At 47.0% G+C, this 21366-nt stretch overlaps 1 protein-coding gene across 3 annotated transcripts in view; it reads right to left on the reverse strand.

Moving 5' to 3' along the window:
* Positions 1 to 21366, reverse strand: part of SMAD2 (SMAD family member 2) — a 291794-nt gene that overhangs the window by 130743 nt on the left and 139685 nt on the right. For all 3 annotated transcript variants that reach the window (XM_085629486.1, XM_085629495.1, XM_085629504.1), the window contains one exon: positions 12855 to 12929. In XM_085629486.1, coding sequence (XP_085485612.1) covers positions 12855 to 12929 — 75 coding nt within the window. The remainder of the gene's footprint in view (positions 1 to 12854; positions 12930 to 21366) is intronic.

A 21366-nucleotide genomic window follows, 5' to 3' on the forward strand; every position in this document is an offset into this window, starting at 1 on the left:
GCTATGTGTGGGATCGGATCTGAGCCGGGGCTTCAGGGGATGTTCTCTCATGCATCAAGGGAATCTCAAGAATGTACAATGTGTAATAAAGCAATAAACCTGTGTATAAGAGACCAGGTCTCAGAGATGCAGTTAGAGCACCTCGTGACGATACCTTGCTGTCTGATCTGATGTGTTCTGCTCCGACGGAATAAAACTTTGTTTCCTGCCTTCCAGTCTCCGGCGCCTGCCTCTTTCATTGGTAAATTATCGAGTGGTATGAGAGGCGATTACCGCCGGGCAATACTTGAAAGGTTATCGACTGAAACTGCCGCTACCATTTAACAGAACCAAACCCCTGTGCACTGTGACGACTTACTGCTGCCAAGGCTTATTGGCTTAGCACTCCAGACATCTTTGGCCAACAAGAAGCTCCAGCATCTCTTCTTGCCAAGTACAACGTACTCACCGAATCCTCTGCACCATGGGTCGTCAGTCTTGGTGAGCTGCTCGAGGTCCTTTTGGGACTCCTGCACCTTTGGCCTGTGGGTCCCCTTGATAGTCTTCTGCTCCAGTGGCATCCCCTGCTTGCTCGGGGCCTGCTCTGACTCTCCTGCTTCTGGTGAGTCCCTTCGACCTTGCTGGTCTCAACGCTGCTCCTTCATGGCTTCCCATGCCTGTTGCAGCTGCCAAGAAGACCGACCCCCTGGTTCTGGACTACCGAAGTGGGACAGCTCTTACACTGCTCCTGGTCTTATTCAGCTTCGCCTGGTCATCACAGCTGCAGCGACAAGGTCACTGTCAACTCTTCTGAACCGTCCATCATCGGTGGACATTGCTGTTTCGTGCTTCCTGGTCACCTGAGAGTGACAGTCACTGTCCCCTATATTTGCAGGCTCTTCACTTCAAGAACCCACCCATGAATTCTACTCTTGCACAGCCTTCTCCGGTGACATCTTTCCTTTAGCCCTCCATTGTGGTCTATGGCGGTTTCCGACATGACTTTGCACCTATGCACTCAGCTTCTCTAGTGCAGGTATCCTGGTTCCTGGGGTATCCACGGGTGGGGTGACTCCAACCTTCTGTCTTTCACTGGGTTTCTTCAGAGTTCGCTGGTAAGGGTCCTTCTTCAAAACTGCAACCGCGACTACCCTGTTGACTTCTACTGGGCAAGCAGCTGTGTTTCCACTGTGCACACAGCCTTCGTGGGGTTCCTGGGTACTTGTTCACAAATAGAGGGACAAAGGGCTTTTATGCATGAGGTCCAGCACAGTTGCCCAAATGCAATATGAAAATTAAAGTTGTGCTGGTCCTGAATGATCTAAAATTCAGCAATATACAAAAGACAGTAGGCTACAGAGCCAAAGAGATGGGAATCCATTTCTTTGGAATGTAATGCCCTCACACACCCAGAGTGGTGTCATGCTTCATCATCAGGCTGCTCCTCGTCTGGCCGGCGCTGCAATGTGGTGGCTTAAATCCTAAACATTAATTCATTATTGTTTTCCATTCCACCTTAGTGTAGATAGTTTTTTAACTTTTGGTCCTGACGAATCGCCTCTAGACTTGTAGAATTGCAAAGAAACATGTTGACCAACCACACGGAGTGCGCCACACCCAAGACATTAACTCAGCATTGCGCCTTTCCTCTTTATTTTAATCAGGGTAGGAGACCCACAATTAAAGTTATTTTTCCGGGTACTCCCAACCCTGTTTTAACTCACTTAAACACCACACACCATTTATTCATCTACACTCACTAAATCTCTCAACCCCACGGCACCAAACGGCTATTTGGAAAAAGATCTCCGCCAAAGTGTCCCTCATCGGGAGCCCATTAGGCATTGCAGCGCCGGCCAGACGAGGAGCAGCCCGATGATGAAGCATGACAACCAACTGGGTGTGTTGAGGGCATTACATTCCAAAGAAATGGATTCCCATCTCTTTGACTCCGTAGCCTACTGTCCTTTGTATATTGCTGAATTTTAGATCATTCAGAAACAGCACAACTTTCATGTTCCTGGGTACTTACCTGGGGTAGTTCCTTGTGTCCTCAGCTCATCTGAGTCTACTGGTCCAAGTTCTGACTTCCAGTTCGCATTCCATTTTTTAAAAATGTGTTCAAAGTTTGGTCTTACCCTGGAGACCACTGTATTTTATGATACTTACCTTACTCCAACTGAAGTATTATTGTGTATTTGTGTTGATATCTCCGGGTAGGAGATATACCAATGTGTTAGTGAGTGTTGTCTAATAAATAGACATTTATATATATACACTGTGGGCTTCTTTTTCATTTATCCTACACTACATGATCAAAAAAGGTAAAACAAGCTGCTTAACATTCCAAGAAAAGCCTGTGTAGTGGTGACGGTGTTTTAGATACACACATTGCTATGTTAGCATAAGCGTCTTATAAGCTGGGAACGCCATCTTGCCACTTTTACTGCTTTTGCATACGACACTGCAGATAGATGTTATTATATGAAAACTGCTGGCTTGCTTTTTCTTCACATGAGAACGGTCTGTTGTTCACATCCCTAGACGTGCACCGCGACCTTGGTCTGAACATTGTGTGCAGAAACAGTCAGGGCCAACAAACAATGTATGCTTTTGAATTCAGGTTGATCGTCCCACGCTCTATTTATTTATTTATTTTTATTTATGGATTTATATCGCGCTAGAATCGACTCTTGCACAAGAGTATCTCTGCGCACAGATAAAGAGGAGAAGAGAGTGAAAAGTTGGCAGCTACAGGAGACGAAAGGAACAGCTAAGCACCATCCAACATATAAAACTAAAACGGTTGATGAATTACTAAAATAAAAACGTTTTGAGTTTTTTCCTAAAAACCAAAAATTCTGAGCATTGCCTGAGCTCAAGAGGGAGTTTATTCCATAGTGTCGGGCCTACCACAGACAAGGCTTTCCCACCTTGTCTGTTCCTCTTAATGGTAGGTACTTTAAGTTGGCTACTGGACCTAAGAAGCCGAGTGGGATTGTAGGGAGTAAATTTGTCTTTCCAATAAGAGGGTCCAGAACCATGTATGGTTTTATGAATAAGACAGCATGTCTTAAAAGCAATCCTTTTACAAACTGGGAGCCAGTGTAATTTGTCAAGGAGTGGTTTGGAAGGTGTTCTTGGGGGGGCATTCAGCACAAGTCTTGCCGCAGTGTTTTGTATCACCTGGAGTTTTGCTAGGACTCCCTGATTAGCTGACAACAGGAGTCCATTGCAGTAATCCAGGTGACTCAACACTAGTGCCTGTACCAAGGTTTTTCTAGTGGAATCAGGTAATAGTGGAAACACTTTGCGTAAGAGTCCAATAACATGAAAGCATTGGCCGGTCACCCAGTTGCCATGTTGTTTAAAGGTGAGCTCGCGATCAAGACGAACCCCTAGGTTTTTTACGACCAGTTTGGGTTCAGGTACTTGACCAAGCTCACATGGCCACCACTGTGAAGTCAACAGATTTCTAACCTCCCCAAAAAGCATTACTTCTGTCTTATTTACGTTGCATTGGAGGTAGTTAGACTTCATCCAATTTGCTACAGCTTTCATGCCATCTGAGAAGGCCACCCTCACTTCGTCGGTCAGATGTTTAAAAGGGAATAGGAGCTGCGTATCATCAGCATAGGAGACAGGGACAAACCCAAAGTCTCTCAATATGCTGGCCAGGGGTGCCACATAGATGTTAAAAAGGGTAGGGCTAAGACAAGAGCCCTGTGGCACCCCCTTGGTGATATGAGTTTCTGTTGACCGGAATGAGCCCATGCTAACAGTTTGGGTACGGTCAGACAGAAAACTCTTTAGCCAGGTTAGCGCTGTGCTCTCAATTCCAATTGCGGTCAGACGTTCGATTAAGATGTTGTGAGATATTGTATCGAACGCCGCCGATAAATCCAACAGTACCAAGATCGCAGAATACCCTCGATCCTGATACATGTGAAGGTCATCTGTCACAGATAGCAGAGCGGATTCAGTACTATGTTTGGGTCTAAAACCAAACTGAGAACTGTCCAGCTTGCCAGACTGTTCAATGTACTGTGAAACCTGCTTGTTAACATGTTTCTCTATAACCTTCCCTAAAAAAGGGAGTAGCGAGATGGGCCTCAAATTGGATAAGTCAGTCCAGGGGATGGAAGATTTTTTTCTAATGGGCCTTACCAGCGCTTTTTTCCATTCCCTGGGAACTTGCCCCTCAGCCAGGGAAAGATTGATGAGACTTTGAATCTGTGGACTCAGACTTTTTCCTACAATCGGGATGATTCTGGCTGGGATAATGTCTGAGGGACTTCCGCTTTTAATCTGACCCAGATAGCATTCAGTCTCAATCAAGGAGATATGGGAAAAGGATTGTACGTGCGTGATCCCGATCTCTTTTTCCTTTTCCAAAAATACTAAAGTGTCTCCAATGATGGGTAGATTGGATTTTAAAATATCGTCATGAATCTTATTTATTTTATTTGTGAAAAACTGAGCAACTTCATTACAAAGTTGTTGTGAAGCTAATTCAAGAGTTTCACAAGCTACTGGTTTCACAAATGAGTGTAAGGTTTGATATAAGATCCTGGGGGTATTTCCTGCAGCTAAAAGAAGAGCCTGTATATGTGATTTCCGAGCATTACGAATTTCCTTATGATATTTAGTAAGAGCTGCCCAAAAATGATTTTTGTCCATGTTGTCATGGGTTGATCTCCACACCTTTTCTAATTTCCTCGCCTGCTGTTTAAGAGATCTCAGGTGTTCCGTAAACCATACCTCTTGTTTACGGGCTAAACGCGGTTTATAGGTTTTCATAGGGGCAATCCTATTTACCACCAGCCATAACACCCACAGAGCTGCAAATATCTAAAATTCGAGCGCCTTTAATACTGCAGTCTGCATGCATTAGACACACATTCTGGAGAAGACTTTTTCCAGGCACAGGGCAAAGCTGATCCTGTGATGTGATTCACCTAAGCTGATATTTACGGTATGGGGTTCCCCATTCAAACCTAGAGACCTTCTATTAGTTTAATAATACTAACATACTAGTGAAGGGAAGGTGACTGTATTCCACTATCATTTGTAACATGATTTCTCCCTTCATTTTCTATGGTATTGTAACAATGCTGATGGTTTTATTTTTAATCATTTGTCTGCTTATGTTAGCAAAAGTACTGCATCTTAGGACACGTAGTTTATAAAATAAACATTTTATACTTTACCGTGTCTCTGATTACTCTTGTTGTGGACTGATATGAGAATAATAACGAACAGGTATTTCTGATTCCCACCATTCCTGAGAGTACTCTAAGTCACATGTTCTGGGTTGTCTAATCATTGGTAGCTCCGAGATGATATGGCGAGCGAATCAGACACTGATGCTAGTTGGATAGGGGTTCTGGGTACTGAGGTGAGTTTTTGGTACACCGCAATTCACTGAGGTCCTGGTTTCCTGCGCATAGTTCTGTGCATGAGCAGAATCCCTGCAACACCTGAAGGCTGCTCTCCACAGCTACCACTTTGAGAGCTTTCAAAAGGTTATCAGAGACCACTAAAATCACCATAAGGGCTGCCTTGATTAGCGCAAGGAGCTTCACTTAAATAAGGGTGCACCAAAGACTAAACCAGCCTCCTACATATGTACTCTCCACTTTTCCTGAACTTCTCAGGGAGATACTTCACCAGCTCTTGCACTTCTTCCCAAAAGGCTCTATCCTAGTGAGAGAGAAACTCCAGAGAGTTGGAAAAGAACTGGTATATAAAGGTTCTTATAGCCATTCTCTTGACGGCTGTGTCAAGCCTCTTGCTCTCCTTGGCAGGGTGTCATCTGTGGCTCAAGTATAAGCCCACTTGCGGGATTGTGTGCACGACCAGTGAGTTAAGTGGGACATGGAACCTGAAATAGACCAGTTCACTGGCTCGTACCTCTATACTCTGTGAAAGAGGTGTGGCACAGGGGCAGGGCAGCTGACTCCGGAACACCGGGGCTCACGGTTCGGGCGCCCGCACCAGGTTAGCCCAGCGCCAAGCAACTCTGGGCAATAGCTCGCTTAAGCCTCCCAACTGCCCTTAGCGCCTTGACACCCTTAGGGGTAATTGTTCGCACTTTACAAATACCGGTATTTCATTTTCATTTTATTTATTTCATTTTACTACCTTGGCCATTAAGGGTACCCTGAATGTCCTTTAACATGGCTAAAAACTTCTGTCCTCTTCGACTTGGACAGTATATAGAGGAGGAAACAGTCTTCTTTGTGGAGGATGTGCATTTCCACCTTGTGAAAATTGGCTGCCGGCTGGATCACCTCATGATGGGCTGTGGTATTGTCACGGCAGATAGGGAGACAGATACCCTAATGGGGGTAATTGTTTATATCTGAGTCGCCAGAGAGAGGAGATATTGGAGTCTTGGCAAGGGTAATCTGTGGGCCCTGGCTCGAAAGGGGTGTCGTAAGAGGTTGGCAGGGCTAGAAGAACTGCATGGGTTATAAGAGGAGTTTGGGGATTGTTCCGGTGGAGATAGTGGAGGCACGAGTATGGTCATTGTGGTGAAGAAAGTGGAAGTAGAGCATAAGGGACGGGGGGCTGGCGCTCCTGTTCTTAGGTTTCTTGGGCCTCCAATGCAAGTTCCTCCTCAAATGGCAAGTCTCCTTTTCTGAGACAGTGTCTCTGTGGTTGCGGTAGGAGTGGATTTGCCAAAATCATTCCAGTTATAGTATGGATAAAGAAGAGCTTCTGCCACTTCCTATAGCTTTTGGATGATTGTCTACTCTATCTTCAGAGCCAATCATCAAGGGTGATCCTGCCGTTGACAATAGCTTTGAAGACGCCAATGGCTTGAACGCCAGCATCACAGGGGCCTTTGGCTTCGAATGGAGGGAAGGCTTGTCAGTAGCCTTAGCACTCAACAGGCAAAAGCGGTCAAAACCCCTGGAGGAGTCCTTCTTCAGATTAGAGGCAGACATTCCATGCTGACCGGAGCCAGAGAAGGCAAATGCACTCTAACTTATAGCATTGTATACACAGGGATCATTGCCAGACTCCCACGAGAGGGGTGACTTGCCTCGGCATGAAGCCTCTTGGGAGGCCTGGCTGACCATACATACGACCCTGGCAGAGGTTTTCATTCAAGGGATCCTGTTTTTGGTAGTCTGTGGAGCTTCTTTCTCAAGGTCGGAGCGACTGAAAGTGATGGCCTCTGGGCTGGGTGTCAGCTAATGCAGCAGGATACCTGAAGGACCAGCATCCTTATATTCCTCTGGGCTGAAGGGGTCTTGTTCGCCGAAGAAGTTGGATGTGTCGCTAGAGACAGCTGGTGTATCTCTCAGTGAACCCAAAACCCATCCCTTCGGTACTGTAGAGATTTCTTTGGCCGGAAGGAGAGGTAAGCTTCATGCTATGTGCCATCCGGGAGGGTCAAACTTCGTTGTGATCGACCATGGGAACTTCACATGGCATCGGGGTAGTACTGGAAGGTTGTCTATCCCATTAGCCTGTCGGGATCTGCAGTCTCTAATGCTGAAGATATCGACGCAAAGGGGTACACGCACTGGGAAGAGCACATGGGTTCTGGCATTCGGAGACTCGATCAGTGGGCTTTGGTCTCCGGCTAGCGTAGTTGAGAGTAAAAAACATGGACTAAGGCTTTTCCCCCCCAACTCTGGGTGTTGGAAGATTCACCGTGCAGACCTGAAAGAACATTAAGAACTCATGGAGTCTCATAAACCTGTCAGTGCATGCCCAAAGGTGATAAAAGGAAGAAAAAAAAATCTACTTTAAAAATTGTGTAGACTGTTTCAGAAGGTCATCTATGAACGATCTCAATCCTTTACAGATTGCCATGTGATAATGCCCAAAGACAGCTGTAGCAATTACATTTAATGCTGTTGTACATTTTTCTCCCCATTATATACATACTTTCGACCTCTTTCAGGCAGCACAGTGGTCTATGCTGCCGATCCATACAGCTTTCTGACCGAGGTGAAAAAAGATTCAGAAATGAGTGATCCTGTTGTTGGGGGGTTTGAACTTTTTTTGCAGGTTTGGAGTGACTGCTTTCCCTTTATTTTGTTTATTTACGGATCAAACTGACTTGAAAGTTTTAGTTTACACTTTTACCATACTGCACAACATTGGGAATGCTGTACAGCATTGCTAAAAATCACTGGCAAAGGCATTAGGTCCCAATGGCACTGCATACTATCTTTGTTAATGCACATTTGTTGTGGCATTGACAGGTGATAATTCTGGAAATGTTTTAGTAACCGGTTGCAGCGGAGGTGAGTCAAGAGGGGCAAACAGAGTTTACAGTGGGATGTCCTCTTCAGAGATTCTCAGCCTCTTTGTGCGAATAGAGATGATCAAAGTAGTAGTATCATTTAAAGACAGTTCACTCTGCATGAATGCAAGGACTAAATTGAACTGAATTAATGTATGGTGTAGGAGAGGCGGAAAAATCCCTGGAGGGCTGAGGCGGAGGAGAATGGTCTTGATGTCAAACAGCGCTTTTTTGACATTGATAAAGGCACAGACTGTAATTTGAGCTTCGGAGACATTGATCTTGATGGTGATGGAATTGTCATCAAAGCATTGTCTGTAGGTTTTGAGAGCTTGGACAAACTGTCACAGACGTGTGAAGTCTTGTCGATGACGAACCTTGGCCTTGATGGTTAAAATGTTGGCGCAGATGCTTTTGACAGACATTTTTGAAGCAAAAAGAGTGTCGTCCAGAATTATGGTGTTGAGGAGGACTCCTGTAATTTTTTTCTCCTTTTTGCTTCAGATTTTCTTCTTGGGAAATCTTTTTGAAGTGTAGGCATCTTGGAAGGTGTGGAAGCTGGCTTGATAACTTTCCATAGCTTCACTTCATCCTCTCTTCTTTTGCAATCATGTCTTAAAATCAAGTCTGAGCCAGATGCAGTCTTAAAGCCTATTTGGACATTTTTAGGCAGAATTCACATTCTATGGTTAAATGGTAAATACCACACAAACTTTGTGTGGCTCTGAAGCTGCCTTTTTTTCTGCCACAGAATGAGTAAGTCCTGAAACGGGTAAGCATTATGACAAAAAAGGAGTCCTATTTCCAGAAAAAACTGTGGATTCTATGGAAAGACTTCAAGGGAAAACAAAATCTGAAAAAGTAGATGTGTGAAAACCGCCAGGTGTTGTAGTATCCTTCTCTCACAACCAGGAAAAAAGAACTGTCTTACGGAGGCAACTACAAGTGAAGTGCATCACGGGTAGTGGAGGCCGCTGGATGCCTAATTGGGCAGCAGTCTTTCACTAAAGCTTTGCATTGTAAGCCTATCAGGCTGGATTTTTCCCTCAAACAGTCTTTGCGTTTCTAATGCAGCAATGTAGATTTATGTGAAATCTTGAGCATTTTAACGTCTACATTTCGGAAATACATTTTGTAGGAGAGTGGCATCGACTGCATAGTTGCCCCCAACTTTTTGCTGATGTTTTGACTGTTTTCTGACTCTAGCCAGGCTGTGGCCCTGCTATCCAGGACCCCAGCCTATCTGCTTCCTCTCTAAACTGATGTGAGTACCCTAGGTACATCCCAATTGGATACTGAGGACACCCTGTCAGCCCCTTGTAGAGGGTACCCTAGATACCCAGGGCATGGGTCCCTCAGAGCCTACCAGGGGCTGCAGCACTTATTGTGCCACCCCTGGGACAGCCATACAAACTGACACCACCAGACCACTACTGTAGTCTGGGTAAGGTGGTGCTTGCACCCCTTACAGGGATATAGGTATCCTGTATCCCACTTAATACAACACATAACCTCATAGGTCACCCCCAAGGCCGGCCTTGCTAATCCTACAAGGCAGGGTGCTGAGATATGTGTGAGGGGGAACCCCTACCTGAGTAGGGCCCCTCTGCAACCTTCGTAAAACTATTGCTGGGTTGTTTGTAGTGCAGCCATACCATATAATCTTAACCGCATTATAAGTAATCGCGATAGCGTGATAACTTGAGTGGCTGCACAGAACCATGTCGTGTTTGGTGTCAAACATGTAGGAATCATACCCCCAATCCAACCATGGGAGTGCGGGCATGATTCCCCCCTGCTAGAGGAGCGATATGGTAAAAGCGGCAGATTTTAGACACCAATTTAAAAGTGCACACGTAGTACAAAATGGATGCTACCCGCCACCCACACGACTCTGGCTGCCTGTTGCTGGGCAGAACTCCAGCCACGGCAGCTGGACAATAGGGATCTTGTTGCAGGGAGGTGCTCCCACCTCCCCAGACAGACTATGTGGATTGGAACTGGGTGGGTGCACCATAGGATGTCTTTCAGACTTGCACGTAGGCTTCTCCAGTGCCTACTTCTGCATACACTGCCTCAAACCGGTTCAGGGGCATCCTGTCCCCTGCCCAGGCGGGAAAACACACAAAGGGGAGAGGGTGTAGCCACCCTTTCCCGCCTGAACTCTCATTGGTGGGCTCTGGTCTGGACACTCCCCTAATCCTTGGATAAAGGTGAATACAGGGTCCCCAGAGCCTCAGATTATTCTTGGACTTTACAGACTTGAACTTCGACTTGCTGCCGCACAGCTGAAAGAAGAAATCTCCCTTGGGGTAAAGGAGTTACCCCCCCCTGCTTGGCAGGCACCTGAAACACTGCAAATGACCTGGTTGGAACTTCGCTGCTCCTACGGACATCGACGACTCCTACCTACCTTGAGGTGGGTTTCCAAGCATCCCAGAGGCCAGTGAGTGTGCACAGCAAAGCTCAGCACCGTGGACCCCGTGGGTGTCGAGATCCCCAATACCCTAGGACACTGGCCACCTCTTGCACAGCACACGAACCCGACGAGTGGGGAAGTTGTGCTTTGGCCCATTATTGAGCCAACCTCTCAGCGTCATCTGTGCCAAAGATAGACGCACTAGCCCGCTCCAGCGACCTATGGGCGCATCTTTACGCACGCCAAATTGCTGCCTCACGCGGTCCCTTGTTTCTCGACTGGTGGGCCCTGGCGGAGGTCAATCTTCACTTCCAACATTTCTCCTGGTTGCTCCAGGCCTGCTCCTCAGTCTCCTCGCTGGAGACCTCGCTCAGACCTTGTGGGTCTGCACCAGTAGCTGTTTTGTGATTCCTGTGTGGGTTGCGGTTTCCAAGGCTTAGTGGATCCAATCCGGACACTAACACCGCAGCGACCCTCATCCTTCGTGGGACAGTCGCCCTCCAGAAGCTGGCCTTCCTTGAAGCCTCCTGGACCCCGTGGCTGACGATCCAAGCTACCCATCTTTCACCTGGAAGCACCCGACATTGAAGGGCTCTTTCTCCTGAGCCCCCTGGTCACTGTGCAGTGACCCAGACTCTGTCCTCTCTGCTTTCAGGTCCTTGTCTTCAAGATCTACATCTTCAATCTTCACGACAACGCTTCTTGCTAGCAGCAGTTCTTCACGTTTTGCCATTGAAAATCAGCCTGCGCCCCGACATCGAAAACGATCTATGCACCCGGCTTCCCTGAGGCAGTTAACAGTGGTACCTCGGTACTCTCGTGGGTGTGCGCCCTTCAAAAGCTTAACTCTAAACTCTTGAACTTGAACTCCTGCTAGAAGTGTTTTTAATCTTGTAAAATTCAACCTGCGACATTCTCCATTAGCTTTAATAGAGATCCCCACAGTAGCTTATACCACTGCACGCGTCTCCCCTTCCTCACTACCTTGGGTGGTTTCACAAGGGGCCAGCGACCCTAAATGCCCTAGGCATGGTCTGTAGAATTGTCGTGGTTCTTATACCACTTTTTTGATATATGGTTTGGTCTCCCCCTGGGGTCCTATGATTCCAGTGCTATGTATTGTAACTATCAATGCTTGTTTGAATTGTATCTTTACCTCCAGCCTCATAAAGAGACTAGTGGGATTATTCTTAGAATAAATACATATATTTTATATATATACCTGTGTGGACTACTCTTTCATTTGGTTATTCAAGAGGTTATCTATGGTAAAATAATAAGCTTAACACTCCTTCAAGACTTAGCCTGAAGGCTGCTCCCCACAGCTACCACTAGGATAGCTTTCTTTTAAGGTTGTCTTTTAACCTATCACCATAAGAGTCGAATTGGACTGGTGCAAGGTGTCCCCTATAACTAATGTACAGCATATGCCAGGCCAACTTCTCACACATTTGTTTCGATAGGCTTCTGAAGGGTGCTTCACCTCAAACAAGCATATGGGCATTCATACCCTGGACGTACTGTTTTATGGGCAATTATGGATTCAAAGTGTTTTGGGGTCCACACACGCTGCAGGGAATTATTCTAATGATTATGACTATCAACGAATATCCTACAAAATGAAAACAATTTAAGCCATGAGTCTCTATTTCATGCATCTAACCAAACAACTGGTAGCTAGCTTCCTTGACAATTCAATTATAGTTTACTGAACTTTAAAAGGAAGATGCAGTAAAAAAGTGAGTAGAAGTTATGAAAAATTTCAGTTCCAACCAAAATAAATCTGAACATTCATGTGCGCTTACTAATGGGACACAAACTGCTCATAATATGGAGACAGGCTGTCTAACTGAGCATTAACCATTTCCTATCAGTTACTTCACTGCATACTCAATATCATTAAGTGCAGGAAAGCGCATCGCATGTGCTCAGCAACAAAACATGCTGCACACTATTATTCTAAAGAGCCTTAAAATGGACTGAGGTCTATAGTTTTCAGGTAGACTACCCTGAACTACTTAAACGGATTTATCAATACATAGCATTACTACAAGTACAACACCAAAAGCTGTAACAGGGTAGTTCTAAATCCAAATATCTAAATATTATTGCTAACAAACATACAAATCAGGACTGGAGATCAGAATACTGCCCGCTTTCTATTACACTGATTAAAATTCTGCACAATACCTGTGTCCATACTCTGGTTAAGCTGCTGATCACTGGCTTCGCCATCTTCACTGATATATCCAGGCGGTGGGGTCTCTAAAGAGCCAAACACAACAAAACAATTGTAAAACAATATATACTCCGATAATTTGCCAATACTCAAAAATGTGCTACAAGAGCATTTCCATTATAATCCTAGTATTAAATAGTCATGACCATGCACGCGTTCCCCTAGCAGTTTTAGAAAGGAATATGCTACTTACCAGTATGCATCTGTTCTTGGCATGTAGAGCTGCAGATCTACACACTATGCATAGATCGCCATCTGGTGTTGGGCTCGGATGTCTGCACTTGTTTTTGTCTTGGAAAGTCTTTGGAAGTCACAAGGTATGTGACTCCTCCTTTGGATCATAGTGCGCATGGGCATCGGCTCCATCCTCAGATTGTTTTTCGCCAGCAGGGAAATGATGGAGCTTTGTAAGAAACACGAAGGATGCCTATGTATGGTGTATCTAAATAAGATAATACTGGAACAGATAATGGTAGCCGGGGAGGCGTGTGTAGATCTGCAGCTCTACATGCCAAGAACAGATGCATACTGGTAAGTAGCATATTCCGTTTGAGGCATATGAGCTGCAGATCTACACACTATGCATAGATCGCCATCTGGTGTTGGGCCGGGATGTTTGCACTTGTTTTTGTCTTGGAAAGTTTTTGGAAGTCACAAGGTATGCGACTCCTCCTTTGGATCATAGTGCGCATGGGCATCGGCTCCATCCTCAGATTGTTTTTTGCCAGCAGGGAAATCATGGAGCGTAGTAATAAGCAGTGAAGATGCCCATGTGTGTTGTATCTAAATAAGATAAACTGAAACAGATAAAGGTAGCCGGGGAGGCGGGTGGGCGTGTGTAGATCTGCAGCTCTACGTGCCAAGAACAGATGCATACTGGTAAGTAGCATTTACCGTTCGAGGAATATGAGCTGCAGATTACACACTGTGCATAGATTATATAGCAGTACTCGCTCCTAGCGGCGACCACCAGTATCTGTTGCAGTGGTTTGAAACAATGTTTTGAGTACAGCCTGGCCCACACTAGCTTGTTGCTTAGTTTGCATATCTACACAATAGCGTTTAGTGAAGGTGTGCGGTGTAGACCATGTAGCTGCTTTGCAGATATCATCTAAGGGGATGTTCCCTAAAAATGCCATGGAAGCCCCTATCTTACGTGTAGAGTAGGCTTTAGGGGGAACAGATAGCGTTCGTTTTGCTTTGTGGTAGCAAATTTGTATGCATTTAACAATCCACCTAGCTATGCCAGATTTAGAGATGGGTTTGCCTTTGTGTGGTGGTGAGAAAGACACAAACAGCTGTTTGGTCTTACGAAAGGGTTGTGTTCTCTCGATGTAGTAGAGCAAGGCTCGTTTTACGTCTAGTGTGTGGAGAGCTCTTTCTGCGATAGTCTGTGGCTGCGAGAAGAATATGGGCAGTTCTACAGATTGGTTTAGGTGAAAGGGAGAAATGACTTTAGGGAGAAATGACTTCAGGGAGGAATTTTGGATTAGTGCGGAGAACAACCTTGTTATGGTGCATTTGCAGAAAGGGTTCTTGAATGGTGAGTGCTTGTATCTCACTGACCCTTCTGAGGGAAGTTATGGCTACAAGAAAGGCAGTTTTCCATGTTAGGAATTGAAGTTTACATTTGTGTAGAGGTTCAAAGGGAGGCCCCATTAGTCTTGTGAAAACAATGTTTCGGTTCCACAAAGGTGAGGGTGGCACTCTGGGGGGAATTATTCTTTTGAGGCCTTCCATGAAGGCTATTATGGCAGGTACTCTAAAGAGTGATAGATGTTGCCTGTTTTCTAGATAAGCTGCTATGGCCGCAAGGTGCAGTCTAATAGACGTGTAGGCTAGGTTGCATCTTTGTAGGTGTAGTAAATAGCCTATGATGTGTTGAATGGACACATCTAGGTGATTGAAGTTATTGTTGTGACAATAGATCACAAAACGTTTCCACTTGGCTGCGTAGCAAGCTCTAGTGGTAGGTTGTCTAGCTTCTCTAATGACGTTCATACAGCCAGGGGGAAGATTAAGATAACCGAATTATAGGATTTTAGGAGCCAGATCGCAAGGTTGAGCTGAGCTGGGTCCGGGTGCCTGATTTCTCCATGGTTCTGGGTTAAGAGGCGTGGAGAGAGGTGTAACTTTTGGTGCGGTACTACAGATAGTTCCAGCAGTGTGGTGTACCACGGTTGTCTGGCCCAAGTTGGAGTACTAGGATGAGAGTGAGGGAGTGTTGCTGTAGTTTGCGCACCACTAGTGGAATGAGTGGGAGAGGCGGAAAGGTATACGCAAATCTGCCTGACCAGTTCATCCATATCGCATTGCCTTTGGACAATGGGTGTGGATACCTGGCGGCGAAGTTTGGGCATTTGGCGTTTTCGTGGGTGGCGAAGAGGTCTATCTGTGGATGCCCCCACATTTGAAAGTAGGGGTGAAGAACTTGTGGATGGAGTTCCCACTCGTGTTGCGCTTGTCTGCTTAGCAGATCGGCCATAGTGTTTTGGACTCCTGGGACATGTTGGACCAGGAGATAGATGTTTGGGGGTATGGCCCATCTCCATATTCTCTGTGCTAGATGAGAGAGCTGCGGAGTGTGCGCCGCCTTGTTTTTGTATATAGTACATGGCTGTTATGTTGTGCGCGCAGACTAGGACGGTCTTGCCTGAGACATGTGTTTGAAAGGCCTTTAGGGCTAGGAATATGGCTAGCAACTCCAGATGGTTGATGTGGAGTAACTTTTGTTGAGGTGTCCACCTGCCTTGCATGGTGTAATGTAGTAGGTGAGCTCCCCAGCCGGAAAGCGATGCGTCCGCTGTCAATACTATCTGAGGAATCGGGTCCAGGAACGGTAGCCCTTTGGAAAGGTTTTTGGTAGTCCACCACTGCAGAGAGCGATGGGACCAACACCAGATCTGTTAGCTGACCCTGGGCCTGGTTCCATTGGCGTGCTAAGCACTCTTGGAGTGGACACATCTGGAGTCTTGCGTGAGGTACTATGAATATGCAAGAGGCCATCATTTCTATAAGTTGCATGAACACTCGAGCTGGAAGAGAGTGTTCTGGTTGAAATTTGGCGCGTACAGCCTGAATGCTTGCTATCCTGGCAGGACTGGGATAGGCTAGCGCTTTTGAGGCGTCTATGGTGGCACCGAGGTATTGTTTTACATGGGACGGTTGCAGATGGGACTTTGCATGGTTTACTATGAAGCCCAGTTCGTGAAGTAGTTGGATAGTGGCGAGTGTGTTTTACGTACTGGTTGTATGAGCTGGCTTTTATGAGCCAGTCGTGTAGGTATGGGAAGTCGTGGATGTGTTGTCTTCGCGGGTGTGCTGCCACTACCGCTAGGCACTTGGTAAACACCCGTGGTGCTGTGGTGACTCCGAATGGGAGCACTTTGAACTGATTGACCGTCCACTAAAAAGCTGAGAAACTTCCTCTGAGCCTTGTGAACAGGAATGTGGAAATAGGCGTCCTTGAGGTCTAGGGTGGCAAGGAAGTCGTTTTGGGAGAGCAGGGGAAGTACCTGCTGGAGTTTGTCCTTGTGGAAATGGTCTGAGTGTATATAGTGATTTTGGGGTCTGAGGTCCAGGATGGGCCTTAGAGTGTCATACCTTTTTGGTATGAGAAAATATAGGGAGTAAACTCCCATAATTTGTTGGTGGGTAGGAACTAGTTCTTTCGCACTCTTCTGTATGAAGGAGATTACCTCCTGCTTTAGAAGTGACAAATGTTCCTGTGACATTGGGCGTTGTTTGGGTGGAATGTCTGGGGGGTAGATGTTAGTTCGAGGCAGTAGCCTGACCGAATTATTTGTGTTACCCATTTGTCTGAGGTGATAGTAGTCCAGACAGGAAGGAAATTGTGGAGTCTGCCCCCGACCGGAGTAAGATGGTCTGGGGGGGGGGGGAGTGGAGGGAAGTCATTGGGTAGGGGTAGAGGCAGAGCGGGAGGTGTTAGTCTTGCCTCTGCCTTTATTATTGTTGCCCCTGTAGCCGCCTCTTTGGTAACCCCTTGTGAAGGTGGATTGGGTAGGGGCTTTATAGGAAGTAGAAGAGTTATCGGAGGAGTAGCCTCTGGAGGTGCTTCGAAAGGAAGAGCGGCGAAAGGATGCCTGGGAGGGCGCGACTGTAAGGCTCCCATAGACTTCGCCGTATCTGTGTCTTTTTTCATTTTTTCAAGGGCATCGTCAACGTTTGGGCCGAACAGATGTTCCTGGTCAAAGGGGTGGTTCAGGATGGAAGCCTGCACCTCCGGTTTGAAAACTGAAATTCGTAGCCAGGCATGCCTACGGAGGAGGACGCTGGTGTTAATTGCCCTAGAGGCGGTGTCAGCTACATCTAGGGCGCAGCGAATGGAGGTGTTGGTGATGGTTTTACCTTCCTGGATTAGTTTGTTGGCTCTATTTTTGTATTTGTCAGGGAGGTGTTGCATTATGGCTTCCAGTTCATCATAATGTGCCCTGTCATATCTTGCCAAAAGCGCTGGTGTGTTTGCGATGCGCCATATGTTGGCAGCCTGGGATGCAGTGCGCTTGCCAGAGGCATCCAGGAGTATGGACTCCTTATCCGGTGGTGGTGCCTCACCTGATGCCTGGGAGTTTGCACGCTTTCTTGCAGTGGACACTACTAGGGAGTCTAGTGGTGCTGGCCCTCTGATGTAGGTGGGGTCTGTAGGGACAGCCTTGTACTTCTCGATGCAAGCGTTGATGACCCTGGCCCTGACCGGGTTTTTAAAGACCTCCGGCGCGTGCTTGATAACCCCTTTAAGCATGGGCAGGCTGGAAGTGGCCCTGGGTGTTGTATCAAAGGTATCTAGGAGGAAGTCCTACTCCACGGGGTCTGTATGGAGATCAACTCCGTGGTAGTGTGCAGTCCTATGGAGTAGTTGGTTAAACCCCATTGTGTCTTCCGGGGGGTGGGGCGGTCTTAAAGGATAAAGGTTGTCCTGCGGGACGTTAGGGATGTCTAGAATGTTATAGTCGTCCCATGGGTCTGGGGAGCCTGTAGGAGTGGCGTCCCCTGTGGGCTGGTCATGGGGCTCGTCCCCTGTGTCATCGTAGACATTGTCATCATCCTCATCCGGAGAGGGTGTGGGGGAATGATGGAGGTGGGGGAGAAGGAGGGGGTGAAGGTATTCTCAAAGGGGAGGTAGCAAAGTCGTTCCTCTTTGGAGGTGGAGCTGGGGCAGGCTTGTCAAGCGGTCTCTTTTTGATGCTGACCATCAAATATCCAGTTTTAGGGTCTTTGACCAGTGTTTTTTATAGTGGATCAGGCCGAAATAGTTCTTCAGTGAGAGGCCGATCCGTCAGCGCCGAAGCCGTAGGTTTTTTAGTCTTGTAGTCGGCATCGGTTTGTTGTTTTGAACTGCGCGGCTTCGAGATGGCTGGTTGTTTTCTCGGCTCCAAGATGACTTTCGGCTTCGAGGTGTGGGTGTCGATGGGTTTGGGTTTTTTACTCGGCTCCGGGGACGGTGTCGGCACCGAGGATCTGGTGCTTGTCTTCGGCGCAGAGTGCTTCGGTGTGGAGCTCGGCGCGGAGGAGGCCATTTTCTTTTTCGGCACTGGTGCGGAGGAGTGTTTCTCGACGGCAGCCCGAGCCGCCAGAAGCCTTGATAGGCTTCTTAACCGGGCCCGAAGGCGAGGTGTGGGAAGCAATGTCTTTAGTGGTGCCTAGGCCCAAGGGCGAAGGCGTGACCGAAGCCTTTTTCGATGCCGTCGAGGGTGGGGGTGGATGTTAGTACTCACGCCCCTCTGTGCCGGAGTGATGTCCTCGACATCTGAGTCGTCGGCTTTGGAGGCGCTGACGAGGCCCTCTTCGGTGTGCTGTTCTTCTGGAACATCGACGCCTTCTCCGAAGATGTCGTCGGGGATCGCTGTCGACGAGTGTGCCATTGTTCTCCTCGGCCTTCGGTCTCGAATGGTCTTTTTGGACCGGAAGGATTTGCACGCCGGACAGTCTCGAGCCTCGTGTTCAGGGGAGAGGCAGAGGTTGCACACCTCATGGAGATCGGTGTGGGGAAATTTGGACCCACATCGAGGACACTTCTTGAATGAAGTCCTTTCCATCAGCCAGGACCGGAGCTTAGGTAGGCCCGAAGGCCGTCGACAACCGGAATCGAAGACTTCGAACGATGACTCGCTTCGAGTGTGGGGATCGCGATCGAAAACAATATCGCGAAAAGGGGAGGATTGCGCGCCGATCAGAAGAACTGGAAACTGTTCGGAACCAGAGCACGAAGAACACTTCCGAGCCCGATGGGTGAAAAAAACATTCTGAGGATGAAGCCGAAGCCCATGCGCAATACGATCCAAAGGAGGAGTCACATACCTCGTGACTTCCAAAGACTTTCCAAAAGGAAAAACAACTGCAAACATCCAGGCCCAACACCAGATGGCAATCTATGCACAGTGTGTAATCTGCAGCTCATATGCCTCAAACATAGTGTTTTGAGTACAGCGTGGCCCACACTAGCTTGTTGTTTAATTTGCACATCGACACAATAGTGTTTTGTGAAAGTGTGCGGTGTAGACCATGTAGCTTCTCTGCAGATATCGTCTAAGGGAATGTTCCCTAAAAATGCCATTGAAGCCCCTATCTTTCGTGTAGAGTGGGCTTTAGGAGGAACAGATAATGTACGTTTTGCTTTGTGGTAACAAATCTGTATGCATTTGACAATCCACCTAGCTATCCCAGATTTTGATATGGGGTTGCCCTTGTGTGGTGGTGAGAAAGACATGAATAGTTGTTTGGTCTTATGAAAAGGTTGTGTTCTCTCTATATAGTACAGCAGTGCTCTTTTGACATCTAAGGTGTGAAGAGCTCTTTCTGCGACTGTTTGTGGCTGCGAGAAGAATACAGGCAGCTCCACAGATTGATTGAGGTGGAAGGGAGAAATGACTTTAGGGAGGAATTTAGGATTAACCTTATTGTGATGCATTTGCAGAAAGGGTTCCTGAATAGTTAGTGCTTGTAGTTCGTTAACTCTTCGTAGAGACGTAATAGCTACTAGGAAAGCAGTTTTCCATGTTAAGAATTGTAGCTCACATTTATGTAGAGGTTCAAATGGCGGCCCCATTAGCCTTGTGAGAACGATGTTTAGATTCCACACGGGTGAAGGTGGTACTCTGTGGGGAATTATTCTTTTAAGTCTTTCCATAAAAGTGGTAGTGATAGATGTTGTCTATTTTGTAGATATCCTGCTATGGCAGCAAGATGCAGTCTGATAGACATGTAGGCTAAGTTGCATCTTTGGAGGTGTAGTAAGTAGCCTATGATGTGTTGGATAGACACATCTAGGGGATAAGTGTTATTATGATGGCAGTATATTACAACTCTTATCCACTTGGCTGCATAGCATGCTCTAGTGGTAGACCGTCTAGCTTCTTTGATGACGTCCATACAGTCAGGAGGAAGGTTGAGGTAACCGAATTCTAGGACTAGGTTGAGCTGAGCTGGGTCTGGATGTTGTATCTCTCCATGGTTCTGGGTTAGGAGGTGTGGAGAGAGGTGTAATTTTTGGTGCGGAACTACGGAGAGTTCCAGCAATGTGGTGTACCATGGTTGTCTGGCCCAAGTTGGTGCAACTTGGATGAGCGTCAAGGAGTGTTGCTGTAGTTTGCACACCACTAGTGGAATGAGTGGGAGAGGCGGAAAAGCGTACGCAAATCTGCCTGACCAGTTCATCCATATCGCATTGCCTTTGGACAATGGGTGATGATATCTGGCGGCGAAGTTTGGGCATTTGGCGTTTTCGTGGGTGGCGAAGAGGTCTATCTGTGGTTGCCTCCACATCTGAAAAAACGGTTGAAGAACTTGTGGATGAAGTTCCCCCTCGTGGATTTGTTGTGTTTGACTGCTCAACAGATCGGCTATTGTGTTTTGGACTCCTGGGACATGTTGGGCTAGGAGAAAAATGTTCTGAGGTATAGCCCACCTCCATATGCTCTGTGCGAGCTGCAGAGTGTGTCCCGCCTTGTTTTTGGATATAATACATGGCTGTCATGTGGGTGCAGACTAAGACAGCTTTGCCTGAAATGTAGCTCCATGTGGTTGATGTTGAGTAACTTTTGCTGAGGTGTCCACCTGCCCTGCGATAACAGATCTGTTAGCTGACCTTGAGCCTGGTTCCATTGGCATGCTAAGCACTCTTGCAGAGGACGCATCTGGAGTCTTCCATGAGGCACTATGAATATGCAAGAGGCCATCATCCCTATGAGTTGCATGAACACTCGAGCTGGAAGAGAGTGTTGCGGTTGGAATTTGGTGAGTAGAGCCTGTATGCTTGCTTTCCTGGCGGGACTGGGATGGGCTAACGCTTTTGAGGTGTCTATTGTGGCACCGAGGTATTGTTGTGTGTGGGATGGTGTTAGCGGGGACTTTTGGTGGTTCACCGTGAAGCCTAGCTGGTGAAGTAGTTGGATTGTAGTGGTGGTGTGGTGTACACATTGGTTGTAGGACGTGGCTTTTATCAGC

This window comes from Triturus cristatus, chromosome 2_1 (genome assembly GCF_964204655.1).
Source record: "Triturus cristatus chromosome 2_1, aTriCri1.1, whole genome shotgun sequence".
In the NCBI taxonomy this organism is placed as follows: domain Eukaryota; kingdom Metazoa; phylum Chordata; class Amphibia; order Caudata; family Salamandridae; genus Triturus; species Triturus cristatus.